Here is a 17320-nt window from a genome sequence, read left to right as displayed (position 1 = left end):
TCTTCAGATGTCGCCTTTCAGAAAGGCGTGTGCCTCATATTCCTTCTCTATCATGTTACCTTACTTGCATAGTATTGATGACTATGATTCTTTTCCTGATACTTTCCTCAATAACTTGAATGGTAACAGGAAAACAGCAGGCACTCAAATCTTTGTTAATGAATGAATGAGAAAAAGCATAAAAAACTCATAGATATTATCAAGAAATACAACCTTAGAACTCTAAACAGTTCATACTTTAAGTCTAACCAATATAATTCTTTGTCCATCCTCTTCTTAGGTTTCCTCCTTAAATTGAGACTTACAAAACTAAAATGTCACCTCCTCCTCCATGAGACCTTCTCTACCCCCATACTTAAAATTTGACCAACCTTCTAGAACTCTCAATCCACCTTTGCTGTTATTATTCTCTGTAATACTCATCACTTTCTAATGAACTATATCATTTACTTATTTACTTGTACATAGACTGCACAAAAGGAGAAATTTTTTCTGCTCTGCTATATTGCCAGTGCCTGGAACATAATACTTAGTATATATTTGTTGACTGAACAAATACAGTGGAATACCATGTAAACATTGTTAATCTCTTTAATTCTTTTTACATATTCACGTAAAAAGAAAGTCCAACATGAATTGCTTACAAGTAAACATTAAATATAAACCTACATATGTGCATAAAAATACTATACACTAAACTGCCAATGAAAATTTTCTCTAGAGGATGTGAGTACAAGGGACTTGCAAATAATTTAATTCTGTACCACGTTTATAAACTGTTTAAACATTATTACATTGATAATCAGGGGGGAAAGATTTTATCAACTTACCTAATAACATAGGTCCTAAAAGGGATAATGTGCTGCATGACAGCAGGGATATGTAGCCATATTCTAATCTAAAAGGAAGCAGAAAGATGACAATGTATAACGAATATGTGAAATACATGTCTTTCACTTTAATTAAAAACAAGAGCTTTTAGTATTTTGCTGCCTCTAAAACTACATACATTTTATCTATTCTGAAAAGAATAAACTAAGAAATAGAATTACACACATATCAGGTAAGTAATTTAACCTATAGAGTTATGCACCACGTAATGATGTTTTGGTCAACGACGGACTGCATATACCATGGTGGTCCCATAAGATTAGTACCATATAGCCTAGTGTGTAGTAGGCTATCCCATCTAGGTTTGCGTTAAGTACACTCTGATGTTCGCATAACGACAAAACCGCCTAACAACACACTTCTCAGAACATATCCCCGTCGTTAAGCAACACATGACTATACATTTTTTTACAAATATACATAAAATCAATCTGAAAAATTAATATCAGCTTCTTGCTGAAAAGGGAGAACCATCTATCCAACTAATATCATGTTACCACATGCTACCCTATATGTCTTTGGATGGTAGCAACCCAAATACTACAGCACTGAATTAGTTTAACAAACCATCTTAGTTTTTAATAAACCATCTCATCCTTCCTTCTAAAAAAATCAAATTACCTATGATTTCTAGTCACTTCAATATCCATCTAAGGCAAATATATGTTAGAGTCACATTGATTACAATATCAACTATTTAATGAATTAAGTTCTTGCTGTAAGTACTCCAATCTAAGTTATAATAAAAGTTATAATAAATGTTTCCTTTTTTCTGCATGACATTCCAACCCATTTCTAAATCTACTGTGCTTACATTATAGTAGTTTTATGTTCATAAATAGCGGTTTAAATATAAGAATAAAAATCCCAAGCAAATCAACAATCTATGATACTAAGCCTTGACACAGGCAAGGCATACAAATTAAAAACAAATTTAGAAATAGAGGATGTATGGCTTCTCTCTAATCTAATCAAAGAAATCTACATAAGTCCTATAGCAAACACTATATGAAATGATGATGAAGTGTTAAAACTTTTCCTTCCGAGACTAGGAACAAAACAATAATGTCTTCAATTCAACTTGAACTAAACGTCCTAGACAGTGCAGTGCATTAGGCAAGAAACTAAAAAAAAGGCACAGAACTAGAAAGGAAGAATTAAAACCAATATTACTCTGAGATGATATGATTATGTAAGCAGAAAATCCAAAATAATTTTCAGATGAACATCTTTGGAACTAATTAGGTTAGCAAGATTGCTGCTTAGAAATACAAATAAATATACACACATATACACACATACATACAAACTATATTTTATATATATATTCCTTACATAGGAAAATTATGAGAAAAATTAAAGAACATGTAAATAAAACACATTTACCACATTTATAAGTTAGAAGACTCAACACAGCAGAGATGACAGTTCTCCCCAAATTGATCTATAGATTCAATGCACCCAAAAAGGTTTATGTGTGGAATTTTAGGCACTGATTCCAAAGGCAAAGGTCCAAGAAGAGACAAAACACTCTTTAAGAATGAGAGGGAGTGGGGATATAATGTACAGCTTGGTGACTATAGTTAATAATACTATATGACATATTTGAAAGTTGCTAAGAGAATAGTTCTTAAAAGTTCTTATCACAAGAAAAAAAATTGTTAACTACGTGTGGTGATGGACGTTACCTAGACTTATTGCAGTGATCATTTTGCAATTTATAGAGATATTGAATCATTACATTGTACACCTGAAACTAATATATGTCAATTACATCTCAATAAAAAAAAGACAGAGAAGTAGAACTTGCTTTACCAGATAGCAAGACTACTTTTTTTTTTTTTATAATTTTATTTATTTATTTTTTCCCCCAAAGCCCCAGTAGATAGTTGTATGTCATAGCTGCACATCCTTCTAGTTGCTGTATGTGGGACGCGGCCTCAGCATGGCCGGAGAAGCGGTGTGTCGGTGCGCGCCTGGGATCCGAACCCAGGCCGCCAGCAGCGGAGCGCGTGCACTTAACCGCTAAGCCACGGGGCCGGCCCTAGCAAGACTTCTTATAAAGCTCCAGAAATTAAGATGGCATGCAAATAGCACAAGATTAAGCAAACAGACTAATGGAATATGCTAGAGATCTCAGACTCATGCACATAAAGACATCTGATTTATGACAAAAATGGCACTTTAGAATAAAGAGGAAAGGACTGTCTTTCCTAGAGTGTTAGGACCAGTGGTTGTCTATACAGAAAAGAAAATGAATCTTGATCCCTCACCCACACTATACACAAAAATCAATTCCAAGTGAACTGCAGATCAAAATGTGCAAGTAAAACAATAAAACTTCTAGTATATAGGGAAATATCTTCATGACCTTAGGGTAAGAAAGACTTTTTCAACCATAAATGAAAACATTAACTATAAAAAAAATTTTTGGTAAGTTAGACACCATTAAGTTTAATGAACAATAGCTCTTAAAAGACACAAGAGAATGAAAAGCAAACCACAGAGTGGAAGATATTAGCAATACGTATATGTCAGATAAAAGACTTGTAGCCAAAACATAAGCAATCTCCACACATCAGTAAGAAAAAGGCAGACAATTTGATTTTTAAAATGGGTAAAAGACTTGAACAGGTACTTCTCAAAAAATATCCAAATGGCTTATATGCCCATGAAACGCTACTCAATCTCATTAGTCATTAAAAAAATGTGAAATAAAATGACATTGAGATACTATTACATCAATTAGCAATCTCTAAGAGTAAGAATACCAGGTGTTTGCAAGGATGTGGAGCAATGGGAACTCTCATTCCTGGTAGGAATGTAAAGTAACACAATCACATAGGAAAACCTTAGCATTAATACATAAGATTGAATACATACATACCCTATGATCAAGAAATTCCACTTGTAGATATACATCCAAATAAAATGCATGCACATGTGCACCAGAAGACATGTAAAAGAATGCTGACACTACATTAATTGTAACAGCCTAAATGTCCATCACCAGTAAAATGGATCTCTGCTGGTATATTTTTAAAGGAGTATTATGTAACAATGAAAATGAGCAGACTAGAACTACATGAAATACAAACCTCAATGTTAACCAAAGGCAGCCAGACATGAAAGAATACACAGTATGTGATTCCACACGTACATTGTTAACAGACAAAACTAAATCATACTATTTATGGATGTAAACTTAGGTGATAAAACTATAAAGAAAAGCAAGAAAGTGATCACCCCATAAAAATATGAATTGTGTTTACCTTTAAGAGCAAAGAGATGGAATAGTGACTTGGAGGGAGCATAAGGGAGGCTTCTGGGGAGCTAACAATGTTTTGTTTCTTGGCACGGGCAGTCGGTAAATGGGGTATTTGCTCTTATAAATCACTGAGCCATATATTATCATTTTGTACATTTTTCTGTATGAATGTTTTATTTCAGTTGTTAAAAAAAGGTTAAAAGATTCGATTATATACAAGACACATTAAAGGAGATGAAAATGAAACTAGGTACATTGATACCTTTTATTTTGGGATAATGACACAAATAAAAATTTTTTTAAAAATAAGAAAAAATGCCAACATCCGAAGGAAAAACTTTAATAGAAAGAAGAGCTACCACTTACTGAGCCCTTAATATTCCCATTCTGACAGATAAGAAAAGTGAGGCTTATAAAAAAAAAAAATTTACACAGTATGTAACAAAGCTACAATTCAAACCCAGGATTATTTCTCTATAAAATCTACGTTCTTTAATACTATTATAGATGCAAAACATTATAAGAACCAAATTCCATATGCTATTAATCAGAACAAAGCTACAATTCAAACCCAGGATTATTTCTCTATAAAATCTACGTTCTTTAATACTATTATAGATGCAAAACATTATAAGAACCAAATTCCATATGCTATTAATCACAGAGTATATGTCCTTTTTCTTTCCTTACAGTAACTTTTGAGCTTCTAAGGTTTGCTTTTTCCCCTCTTGGTGATAACAGAATTGTAGTAGTCCTCCTAAGTACATGTTAAATATCTCAGGAATAGGAAAAAATAGTCCTTGTTCTCCCTATAACTGCAGAAAAGGAGATACCACAAATCTAGTTTTGACAAAATGGTTAAATAAAAACTTCACAGAACTGTCACCCCACTCTGTCTAGTGTGGAGATATATGAAAATGTATAATCCTAGCCTAACTTCTGATATTAAAGAGTCCTTGTTAGCGTTTTTGTAAAAGCAGTCTTACAGGGGCCGGCCCAGTAGCACAGTGGTTGGGTTCGTGCACTCCACTTCAGCGGCCCAGGGTTCACAGGTTTGGATCCCGGGCACGGACCTACACACCACTCATCAGGCCATGCTGTGGTGGCATCCTACATACAAAACAGAGGAAGACTGGCACAGATGTTAGCTCAGGGACAATCTTCCTCAAGCAAAAAGAGGAGGATTGGCAACAGATGTTAGCTCAGGGCTAATCTTCCTCACCAAAAAAAAAGCAGTCTTAGAGCACTGAGAATTCAGAAATTGTTATTCTGTGCTCTGATATGTTACTATAACCCCTATAAGTTTGCATCTCTGATGACATGTCTAACCTAATAATTTGTCATATCTGTTTTCTAAAGCATGAGGTTTCCCTATTAAGCTCATTTGTACCACTCCATACATGTTAATAAAATAAATCCCATGACCCTATTGGAAGAGTCCTTAGACTTTGTCACTTTTAAACTAATAAAAGGTGTTTTGTCTGAGACAACTAACTGAAGCAAAGAGCTGAGGGAGGGGGGCCGCCCGGTAGCGCAAGCAGTTAAGTGCGCACGCTCCGCTGCAGTGGCCCGGGGTTTACCGGTTCGGATCCCGGGTGTGCACTGATGCACCGCTTGTCAAGCCATGCTGTGGCGGCGTCCCATATAAAGTAGAGGAAGATGGGCACGGATGTTAGGCCAGGGCCAGTCTTCCTCAGCAAAAAAGAGGATTGGCAGATGTTAGCTCAGGGCCGATCGTCCTCACACACACAAAAAAAGTTGATAAACAAATATGAATTCTTCAGAGCTGAGGGAGGATACTATAAGCTAAAATCAAACATAATTCAACTTAGGTCTTAGTCGGGAAACTTCCAGAAAGACTATGCATTCTATTACTGTAACCTGTGCTAAATATTGGTTAGCTGCTTTTGATGAAAACCTAAAGGCCAACACAAAGTAAGAAAACTACATACATAAAGATTTTTGTTGGTTTTTCCTGTGGCTGCAACTTTTATTACTAAGAATGGATCCATTCTTAGTAATAAAATTACATCCACTCCAAAATCCAGTGGAGTAATATTTGTGCAAAATTGAGAAACCTGCTAACAGTCAGTGTCAGTTAAGAAATGCTGAAGCAAGTTTTTGAAATTGAAATTAATGCACAGGCTTGAGAATATTATCAGATTTTTTAAACATTAATCTGATAAAGTAAGAGTTTTCTTCTTTGTTGATAATTCACACCCAGGACAAAGTGAGTTTTCCTGTGCTGCAAGCTCTGGAGTGTAGGTTCAGGCTAAGAGATAACACTCACCACTTCATAAAGTCACCTTTCCTCATTAAGAGTGAGGAAACCACTCTAGAAAACAAACAGAATGGTTTGGTTCCCAGGAAATGATGTTCTCTTCTGAATGTGTGATTTACTATAATCAATCATTCAAGGAACAGGTACTCAATAAGCTTAGCCTTTAACCCTCTTATCCTAAAAGTGGTTTATAATTCATAGAGTTTTTTCTTTTCAAGAGAGGATTGGCCTAAAATCTAATAATTCTTTTCCTTATTTAAATGTAGGAGTTTTTGTTCCTGTGTGAAAGCCCATGTAAAATCAGAGGTTCCCACATAGGGACCTTCAGCCTTGTTGAAACTGAAACAGCATGGCTAAACCAGCTGCCTATTTCTCAAGAAAATAGATGAGATATATAGAAATGACCAGGTTTACAATTTACAATGACCCACGAGAGGAAACTACTGTGCTCTAGATCAATTTGTACGTGGCTAGAAAATTTTGAAATTTAAAGGCTCTAAAGTTTCTCAAAATGCGAAGGGATGCCTATTTTAATTGTTTAAAGTGACCACTAAGTGTTTATATAAACAAGTAGGGTGGTCAAGATTTCAAAAAAAGTTTAGAAATCATGCCCAACTCCTAGTGCTTTAAACGACAACAACCCTTTCAGAAAAATTCTAGACTCTGAAAAAAATAAAGTACAGCCTCTACAGAAACCTTGATTACAAAAAGAACTATAACTTAAGCTCTTAATTTGCACCAAATATTAACTATATTAGAATGAAGAGGGACAAATCAAAAAATGTTTTTATGAGGAAAAGGTGCCAAGTGGGAGTTACTCAATCGAGTTTTAAAACCTTTAGCTGAGGGCCAGCCCCGTGGCTTAGTGGTTAAGTGCATGAGCTCCGCTACTGGTGGCCCAGCTTCGGATCCCGGGTGCGCACTAACACACTGCTTGTCCGGCCATGCTGAGGCGGCGTCCCACATACAGCAACTAGAAGGATGTGCAACTATGACATACAACTATCTACTGGGGCTTTGGGGAGAAAAAGGAGGAGGACTGGCAACAGATGTTAGCTCAGGGCCGGTCTTCCTCAGCAAAAAGAGGAGGATTGTCATGGATGTTAGCTCAGGGCTGATCTTCCTCACAAAAAAAAAAAAAAAAAAAAAAAAGCCTTTACCTGAAAAGTACATATGTTATACTCTCAGGAAAAAAGCAAACATATATTATGGTATCCAAACAACTACATTATTAATTTAAAGAGTATGACTAATTTTAATCTAATTTTTGTTTAATGATCTCAGTTGAATTACAAGATAAAGTTATGTAAACTGACAACAGCCCATCAATGAGCAGTCATAAAAAGGCTGAGGTGAAAGATGAAACGGAATCTCAACCGTTTTCTTTAGTAAAGGATAACTTTAAGATATAATAATAAATTAAAGTCTTTAATGAGTCTTGCATAATAGACTTTTAACCAAGAATTTGTAAAATAAATTCAAGAAATACATTTTAATTCAGTTAATATTCCTGATTAAGGAAAAGCTTTGATAAACTGTTTTGTGAATTTTGGATTTCAAACTCACTTTATATGCCTTCTCCAAATTTACCCCAATGTAAAATTAAAATCTCAACATAGGATTTAGGTTCACTCAAAAGTTTATATTTTGTTCTTTCTCCCAAAGAAAGCCAAACTGAATAGAATTTCCTATCAAACAAATAAGGTCAATCAGAATAACAGAACTGGATAAGTATTTAATAACAGCTAAAATAAATAAGAGCTACCAGTCACTAAATGCTTACTATACATCAGATGTTATCATAAGAGCTGCTATAATAAGAGCTTAAAATCTATCTTAAAACCTCACAACAATCTTCTAAAGTAGATTATCATTTTTATCATTCCCATTCTACAGATTAAAAAAACTGAGGCTCAGATTTTGGATTCAAACGCACCTGTGAATCCAAAGCTTACATTCATAATCTACATGCCATGCTGCCATTGCACATAACATTTTCAACCTGTCAGAAACCAAGGAATTTGAGGACTAAAAATGACCTTGATACAAATCATTTATTTCAAATATGGAAACTTGGAGGTCCAGACAATAAATCTGAGTAAACGCAGGGCCTTTTCTAGTGTACTACTTCATTGCAAAGAGAATATCATTGGAAACAAGGCAACAAAGTATTTGATTGAGTCCTTCTGCACCTTATATTTTTATTTTATACACATACTTTAAATATGTCACATTAGTAATTATTTAAGGTAATTCAATTAACACAAGAATTCAGGCTTTGGTAAAGTCAGATTTAAGTTTTGCTACACCAATTTTTTAAATAATGACCAGAATAGAAGGTTATTAAAGGCTTAATTTTAATATACAGGTAATAAAAAGTATTTATCTCTGCTTCCATACTTACTGTGCTTCACAGTAACTGAAATTCACAACATACAAAACAATTATCTTCTTTAGAAAGGCAAAAAGAAATGTCAGGTCTTTACTTGTAATACAGAGGGAAGTCAGGCACACTGTAGTAGTACCCTAGGCTAACCATTATTTAAGCAACCAAAGATTCTAAGAAGCCAAAAATCTCCCAGTACAAAATCTCAGTCGAGGAAAGTTAAAATCAACATAAGACTTTTCTGCCTATCTTATATTTTAGACAAAAAGAGGTAAATGGCTAAATTTACCTATTTAACTAAACTCATTAACGTATACGAATTACAATTTTATCAAAATAAAGACCTTAAGGGGCGGGCCCGGTGGCGCAAGTGGTTAAGTGCGCGAGTTCCACTGCGGCGCCGCGGGGTTCGCCGGTTCGGATCCCGGTGCGCACCGACACACTGCTTAGCAAGCCATGCTGTGGAGGCGTCCCATACAAAGTAGAGGAAGATGGGCATGGATGTTAGCCCAGGGCCAGTCTTCCTCAGCAAAAAGAGGAGGATTGGCAGATGTTAGCTCAGGGCCAATCTTCCTCACAAAAAATAAATAAATAAAAAAATAAAGACTTTAAAAAGGTTTCTGTACTCAATTTTCTCAAAATATAATCAGAAGAAAAATATTGTACATGCAGATCACTCAAAACCTGCCTTTTCTGGATATAAAATTCATGTTATTAAAATATTAGAGGGCCGGTCCCGTGGCTTAGCGGTTAATTGCGTGCGCTCCGCTGCTGGCAGCCCGGGTTCGGATCCTGGGCGCGCACCGACGCACCGCTTCTCCGGCCATGCTGAGGCCGCGTCCCACATGCAGCAACTAGAAGGATGTGCAACCATGACATACAACTATCTACTGGGGCTTTGGGGAAAAAATAAATAAATAAAATTAAAATTAAAAAACCATTTGTGAAGATTAAATAATTTATAAAAAAATAAAATAAAATAAAATATTAGACATTGTTCCTAAGATTAAAACCAATTCCAAACAATACTTACATTAGATACAACTGTAATAAATGCATGTGCTATAAGAAATGGCAAAGTTTCAGGAGTTCCATATTCAAAGCAATCCTTCATGAGAGAAAGGCCATTTTTCCCACAAAACAAACATACATAACGAAGCAAATGCAATGGTACTTCTACATCCTGAGGAAAAAAAGAAAATTATTTTAAAACTTATCAGGAATAATTTTCATTTTATTACCAATACTGGAAAGATAGTGATCAGACATAAACTCAAAAGACATATGAACAAAAAAACAAAATTTTTCATAAACTTGAGAATGAAAAAAGATAAACACTTACATTCATATCACAGAATGCCCCTAATATGTTGCTTTCTTGGGTTGATATATCCTGATTAAAAAAAAAAAGTAAATATAATTAGATCACACTACTAAATGATAATCTTTAAAAAATAGAATTTTCTATATCTGATTTTATAAAACAGATTTTGCAATTGTTTCTCATCATCAACAGTGGTATGTATTCCTAACTGAAGCTAATATGATTCACTTCTAAAGTATACTTTAACTCTTCTCCAAAGAATCTTTCTTTACTATGTACTACACATTATTTTGCCTTAAAAACTTTTCCTTAAAGAATCGGAGTAATTCGTATAAAAATACATTATAACTTAGATGTTATAATATAAACTTAAGTGGTTTTGAAACTGTGCTCTGGAATTACCTATATGTGTACTTAAAAGGTCCACAATGTGCTTTCCACACATAAGATTTAAACTACCTGAAAGCACACTCATCCATTGTTGGTGAGAGTCAAGTTTTTGTTTTTTCCCCCCAAAACCTCACATAAATAAGATAATGCCACTCTACTTCTAGAAGTAAACAAAGGAATTTGTCTATTACTTTAAAAGAGAAAACAAAGAGGAAAAAAAATGAGTAACTAGAAAGTAATTCTATAACTAATTAAGCATATGTTGCTCCATGATCAAACCATGAAGACTTGAAGGCCAGTGGATTAAGAATAAAATTTTCACTTAAAAAGAAGTCATTGGTGTTGGAATTCGATAGCAGTGATGGTTGTACAACTTTCTGAATATACTAAAACTTCCTAAATTACATACTTTATAAGGGCAAATTAAAAATATTTAATTTTTTTAATTTAAAAAAGGATGAGTAAAAAAGTCAGTGGAACGTGCAAGAGAAAACCAGCCTAGATTTAGAAGTTTAGAAAATAAAATAACATAACATATATATTTAATCTGTCTGATCATATTATACATACATTTAACAGAAGTAGAGTGGTTTCTCTTCTTTCTATAATTTTTATACTCATTTTCATTCTACTTAGAATAGAACTTATAACACTAGGGCAATATTTCATTTCATAAAATTACATATAATTATTCAGGATTAAGAAAAGAATGCAACTGGCCCCCCAAAAAACTTTTAACCTGAATTAATATTATTATTTCCAATTACTACATCTTTAAAAATATTATCAACTTCAACAGGAGAGAAAGGAAGGATGGAGAGAGGAAGGGAGGGGAAGAAGGAGGGATTCCAAGTTCCAATCTTATTCACTATTGGCAATAGATACAAGAGGTACAGTGATTAGTCTGAAATGACTGAGAAGCAGTGTAGTAGAATAAGACCTGAATTCTAGAACTCTCTCAGCAATATGCTATGCAAACTTGACCAAAACTTTTAACCTCTGTAAGCCAGTTCTGTCTTATTTAAAATAAGGATGTTGACTAGGTTTCTAAAGTCACAGCTATCAAAATACTAATACATGAGTATCGAATCTTCTCCTAAAGAGTTTTGGCAAATTTGTGCCTCTCAAAAAGAAATAAAAATAAAAATCAAAGGCTTTATCAGGAAAGGATGGCACAGCAGTATGAAGGAAACACTGGATGGCCTATCTCCTTATAAAAAGGTGGGATTAAAAATCTCTGTAGTTAACTCTATTGCATTGCATAGTAAATACTGGTTTTCTTAAGATATCTGTGTTTATGTGTATGTTATAATTTTATAATATATATGTATGCCACGAAGGTTTTCATCTGAGACCCTTTCAAACAGCTGACCCTTAACATATTTAATTACATGGCCACTATGATAGAAACTAGAAATTTTAGAGTATTTGTAACAGATCATTACTAAGATATTAGAAACCTAGGAACAACTATTATGAACAGAATATTAAAGCAGCATATGTAAATTCTGTATAAAAAGATTCCTCCTTTATTATATCTAAGGGTGTTTTTCTATTAGAATTTTACCTCAAAGACCTCATGAAACTATTGCTTTCAATCAAGTAGTCACATGGAATGATCCTCAAGAATAGTAATAATGAGGCACTTGAGTCCAAAAGAGAAAGTATAGGAGAGTGTGACTATACCTACATTTGGAGATTACTGTTTTTGAAAATCATTTAAAAAAAAAAATGAGCACACTGATTTTAGGACAAAACAGCAGATTTAGTGTTGCTATAGTTCTATTGTTAAGAGATTTTTAACTGGAGAAAAACTTATTTCTCAGAAACTGTGCATGAATTTCACATATCTAGGTCCCTAACCAAACTATTTTCAGTATCTTTCAGTTATCAACTTAAGGCATTAAAACACCATTCATACGGTGTTCTTAAGATTAAATTTTGCAGGTTCACACGAAACGGAACCCTTTTGTTGAAAAAAGGATTCTGAGATGACATTTTTCAGAACATTTAATAAATATCTTATGTCATGTAAGAGATTCACTAAAACGTTTCTATATGGGAAGATAACAGACTAAGAATTCTAGAAGAGAGAGCACCATCTGATTTAAAATATTCTTATGGAGAATTCTAATAGGGAAAATACCCACCTCCTGGACTATGTTAGGAAATAGTCTCAATTCAATGCGAAAATATTTTCTGTAAAGGACTACTTTTTTCTAGTTGAAGAAAGAAGTTTAGACAAGTCAGTACGGTTATAAAACAAATAAGCTGGAGAAAATAGACTTAAAAAATAAGCTTGTGGCAGATTAAACGGCCACAACTCTTCCCATCCCAGGATGCAAAGGAAACAGAATGTACTTAAAAGTTTAAAATGAAACTTTGCCTCTCCCCTCCCATCCAGAGATGGAGTCTACTTTATATCCCTTTGAATCTGGGCTGCCCTTGTGAATTGCTTCAACCAACCGAATGTGGCAGAATTGATGCTGTGTGGTTTCAGAGGCTGGACCTTAAGAGGCCTGATAGCTTTCACTTTCGCCTTCCTGGATCAAAGCTAAGACTACCATCTCAGGAAGCCAGTCTACCCTAGTAGAGAATGAGAGGCCATGGGTAGAAAATCCAAGGAGCCCTAGACAACAGCCAGCACCAACTGTAAGACCATCTTCAACCTTCAAACCCATCTGACTCTCAAAGTAAATGCAACTGCATAAGTGAGGCCACACAAAACCAGCAAAAAGACTGCCCAGCCAACCCACAGAATCATGGGAAATAATAAATCACTGTTGTTTTAAGCCACTAATATAATACATTACCACATAACTGTCTCAATTCTCACTATATGTAGAAAGAAATGCCATTATCTAAATAAACCTACGGTAGGTTACTAAACTTGAAAAGGCTTGTAAAAATATCACTAACGAAATGAGTCAGGCATCTTGACTTACAAAAGAAATACTATTATTTAAAACTAGTAGCTACAGATAATTTGTTCAGCTTTTCTTTCTGACAGAGGGAATTCCAAATTCTGTTACCTATGTTTCTAAGAATGAAATTCAAAGTTCTATGTGCTTCTTTTTCCTCAATCATTAGTTTTTGAGAGTCATAGTAAGTAAGGCATAGATTTACATCAGCAAAATGTTTAGATCACTGACTAACAGTTCAACTTTTATGAATTCAATTTATAAATCTTCCCTTAATAGTACTACACTGAACAAATGTTCTACACAATTTGCTACAGAAATAGTCTGGAAATAATTTTTACAACGTTGATTTTTATAAAATTTTCCATCAAGAATAACTCTGTCTTCATATTTATTCATAAGTGAAAAATTGCCAACAAAACTAAGATTGGTATTACTTAAAATTCACAATACCTATTTTTACATACCTCTATAGTAGGATGAGTATTATGCTTGTAAGCAGTATATAAGGGAAATTGAATTTGAAAAATTTTTGCCACACATAGTAAGAGTTTTTCCTTCTCATCTGTACTCCATAAACTAAAAGGATCAGAACTCTTTGAAGATTCTTCCTCAGTCAGATTACAAATTCTTGTAGAGTTTGATTTTTTTTCTATTGATTTTTGTCTTTCTGTACTTCCTTCATTACACTGTCTTTCTATATTCAGTGGTTCTTCAGCTTGATCACTCTCATCTTGCCACGTGGAATCTATGTTAACAGTAGTACAGTGTTTACAAAGCTGGTCCCGGAGCACTTGAACTTGGGCAATCACTAAGTTAATAAGTGCACACACTACTTGGTTAAAAATCTCCAAATGCTTATATTCCTTGAAGCAGCATAGACATTGCCTATAAGAGAATAAAAAATTCCATAAATTATGTTTCCTAGAGAGGCAACAATTACATCTTTCTAATAAGTAATATAAAGAAACAAATAAGCAAATACTAAAATACTTTTTTTTCCAAACAGTATGAGGTAGCACCATAATAACTTATAAACATAGCATCACACCAAAAACTGGTCCTTTGGTTAATAAAAAGTCACGATTAAATTAGACTGATAGCTATCATCCTCAGTTTTGTGTATGTATTTATCTGTCCTTCTACACAAAGTACTATTGAACAACAAGAATTGTGGCATATATCTTTGCCACAATTCTCTAAGTACTGAATACTCAATATATGTTTAGTAAATATCAGGAAACTGGCTATAATAAAATATCTTATTAATAAAGCTAACTGGTTATTCTACATAAGCGGTTTTGCTGTCAACTAATAAAAAAGCTACACTTAAAAATTAGTAATTGGCTTGAAAGCTACTTGGTAGGGGCATTCCTACCCTTTTGGAAGATCAAAAGCTTTTAGGAACACCACATACACACAAGCAGATAGTTCAGCTCCAGTAAAAAATAAAAATAAATGAAAGCAATAAGAGTCAATAATTACTATACACAAATCTAGTTCTCTTACACATGTTCAGTTAGTAGCATAATGCCTGGCATGGATAATCAAAAGGGTCTGGTGAATCAGTAAGTAAATGATATACAAGTACCAGGTTATAATAATAATTGTATCCAATGATGGATGATAATTAAGCAACTATTACTTACAATTTGCACCTAGTTATATTACCAAAACATCTATAGTCTAGTCCAAATAGATCACCAACTCCCTATACGACCATGCAGAAATAAACTCATTTCTCCAGATGTGACAGATTTGAAGTATGGTCACAAATTCTTTAATACTCTTCCCTTTAGAAGGTAAAGCCCAATTTTCCTCCCCTTCAATGTGGACCAGCTTCTAGGGAATGGAATGTGGCAGAAATGACAGTGTGTGACACCTGAGACTCAGTCATAAAAGACATCGCCCCTTCTGCCTTGCTCTCTTTTGGATCACTCATTCTGGGGGAAGCCGGCTATCATCTTGTAAGATACTCAAGGAGCCCACCGGAGAGGTCAGCATGAGAAAAACTGAGGCCTCCCACTAACAACAAGCACCAACTTGTCAACCATGTGAGTTAGCCAACTTGGAAGCAGATCTTCCAGCCCCACATAAGGCTTTGGATGACTATAACCTGGCCAACATCTTCACTGCAACCTTATGACAAATCCAAGCCAGAACCGACCAGCTTAAACCATTCCCAAATTCCTATCCATAGAAACTCTGAGGATAATAAATGTTTACTGTTGTCTTAAGACACTACTTTTGGAGTAATCTGTTACACAGAAATAGATAAAGGATACATCAGGCCTGTTTTCTCAGTGGCAAAATGAAAGGGAATTTACCTCTAAGGCTTTTTCCAGTTTTAAAATTCTATATCACAACTTCTACAAGAAGAAAAATAAACATATTACTCCTCAAATTTTTCTGATGAATAGCTTTTCCCTTTAGGTTCAGAAAAAACCAAGTTCAAAGTGAAGGATCATATATCTGAATATCTTTCTTTAGTGAAAATGGAATATGAGTTCTGCCACCACCCTCCCGCCCCCCCAAAAAACACCCTGAAGTCAGATTTGGATTAGGAAAGCCTAGGAGCCAAATTTACTCTAAAAATTCATTGTCAGGAAATGGGCATTAAACTGCTTGATAACTGACTAGGAAACTAATCTTAAAAGACAAAAGTGATATGTGAACAAAGTAACAGAGAAACTGGATCTAGGTGCTGACAGACCCAAAATATACACGTTCAAGGAGAGCTGAGAGTCTAAGGGAAGATACACACACACACACATTTATCTTTAAAATACTTATATATTACATACATTACACATTTTATTGTATTACACTCAATTCTGAGAAGTCTAGGTATTTGAATTCTCAATACAGCATTTCTCTATATATCCATACCAACAAAGCAAAGGAGAAAAAGTGTTTTAATTAAATAAAAATATCACTTGCAGTTAAGCCCAGCTTGATTTTACACATAAATTTATTTCTTCTCTGTACTAAAAGCCACTACAAATGTAGTAAAAGAAAAAAAGATATAACTCCATAAGGAAAGAGATAATAGAAGAAAAGATGACAAATAGCAACAAATTTTGGATGACAGAAAAGAGAGGAATAGTAAGTGACTTAACAGTGGAAGAAAGAAACTTGGAAGGGGCTACAGAAGGATATATCAGCGAAAAGAAAGACCCACCCCACCAAACACTGGAAAGGCTCAGGACTAAAGAACATGAGACACTTCTGAAGACAGAGAGGAAGCACAGGGCAGAAAATAGGACTAAATGAAAGGTACAGTTACAACTTGCAGGTTCCCATCCCAGACACCCAGGGTACTATTCCTACTTGACCCAGGGAAACAAAAAGTTTTCCTGTACACAAAGGGAACAAGACAAACTCAGGAACATCAGATACTGAAGAACACCGGGATGATACAAAAAACTGAAAGCAGGAGAATTACATGAAATTATGACTGAATGGTGAACCTCCCCAAGCATCCCTGCCTGCCCAATAACCAGACTAACAAATCTCAAGACCAGAGACTTACAAATATTTCTCTTAGAGAATGTGAACAATCTAAGAAAAAAGCCCATTCATCCCTAGTAACAAAGCCTGCTCACCATTTTACCATCATATAGTATAGGACAACACCTGAGATGCCCCATTCACAGAGAACTTCAATCCATTTTTCAGTGCCCCTCTCTTAACCACGAAGGATAGCCAAGGATAATAAGACTTTCAAGAAAAAGCTGTATCACCAAAGGTAGATCAAAACAAACAGTAAAAAGAAATTCAGAAGCAGATAAAACGCAGGAAGGAAAAAGATTTTAATTAATTTATATCCTCAGAAACATAAAAGACACTGGATTACTGA

General features: G+C 34.5%; 1 protein-coding gene across 2 annotated transcripts in view; it reads right to left on the bottom strand.

Moving 5' to 3' along the window:
- USP34 (ubiquitin specific peptidase 34) overlaps positions 1-17320 on the bottom strand; it is a 243433-nt gene that overhangs the window by 160133 nt on the left and 65980 nt on the right. The window contains exons 3-6 of one of the 2 annotated variants that reach the window (XM_087436699.1): positions 13929-14349; positions 10169-10219; positions 9860-10009; positions 831-898 (exon numbers count right to left, since the gene is read on the bottom strand). In XM_087436699.1, the coding sequence (XP_087292825.1) occupies positions 831-898; positions 9860-10009; positions 10169-10219; positions 13929-14349 (690 nt within the window). Of the gene's footprint in view, positions 1-830; positions 899-9859; positions 10010-10168; positions 10220-12690; positions 12887-13928; positions 14350-17320 lie in introns of those variants that run through there. The other variant, XM_087436700.1, reaches the window with a different exon arrangement.

The sequence above is a fragment of the Ceratotherium simum genome, chromosome 11 (assembly GCF_057802395.1).
Source record: "Ceratotherium simum simum isolate JZ-2026a chromosome 11, ASM5780239v1, whole genome shotgun sequence".
Lineage (NCBI taxonomy): Eukaryota > Metazoa > Chordata > Mammalia > Perissodactyla > Rhinocerotidae > Ceratotherium > Ceratotherium simum.
The sequence above is the reverse complement of the archived record's forward strand: the minus strand, read 5'-3'. Positions and strand labels throughout refer to the sequence as shown.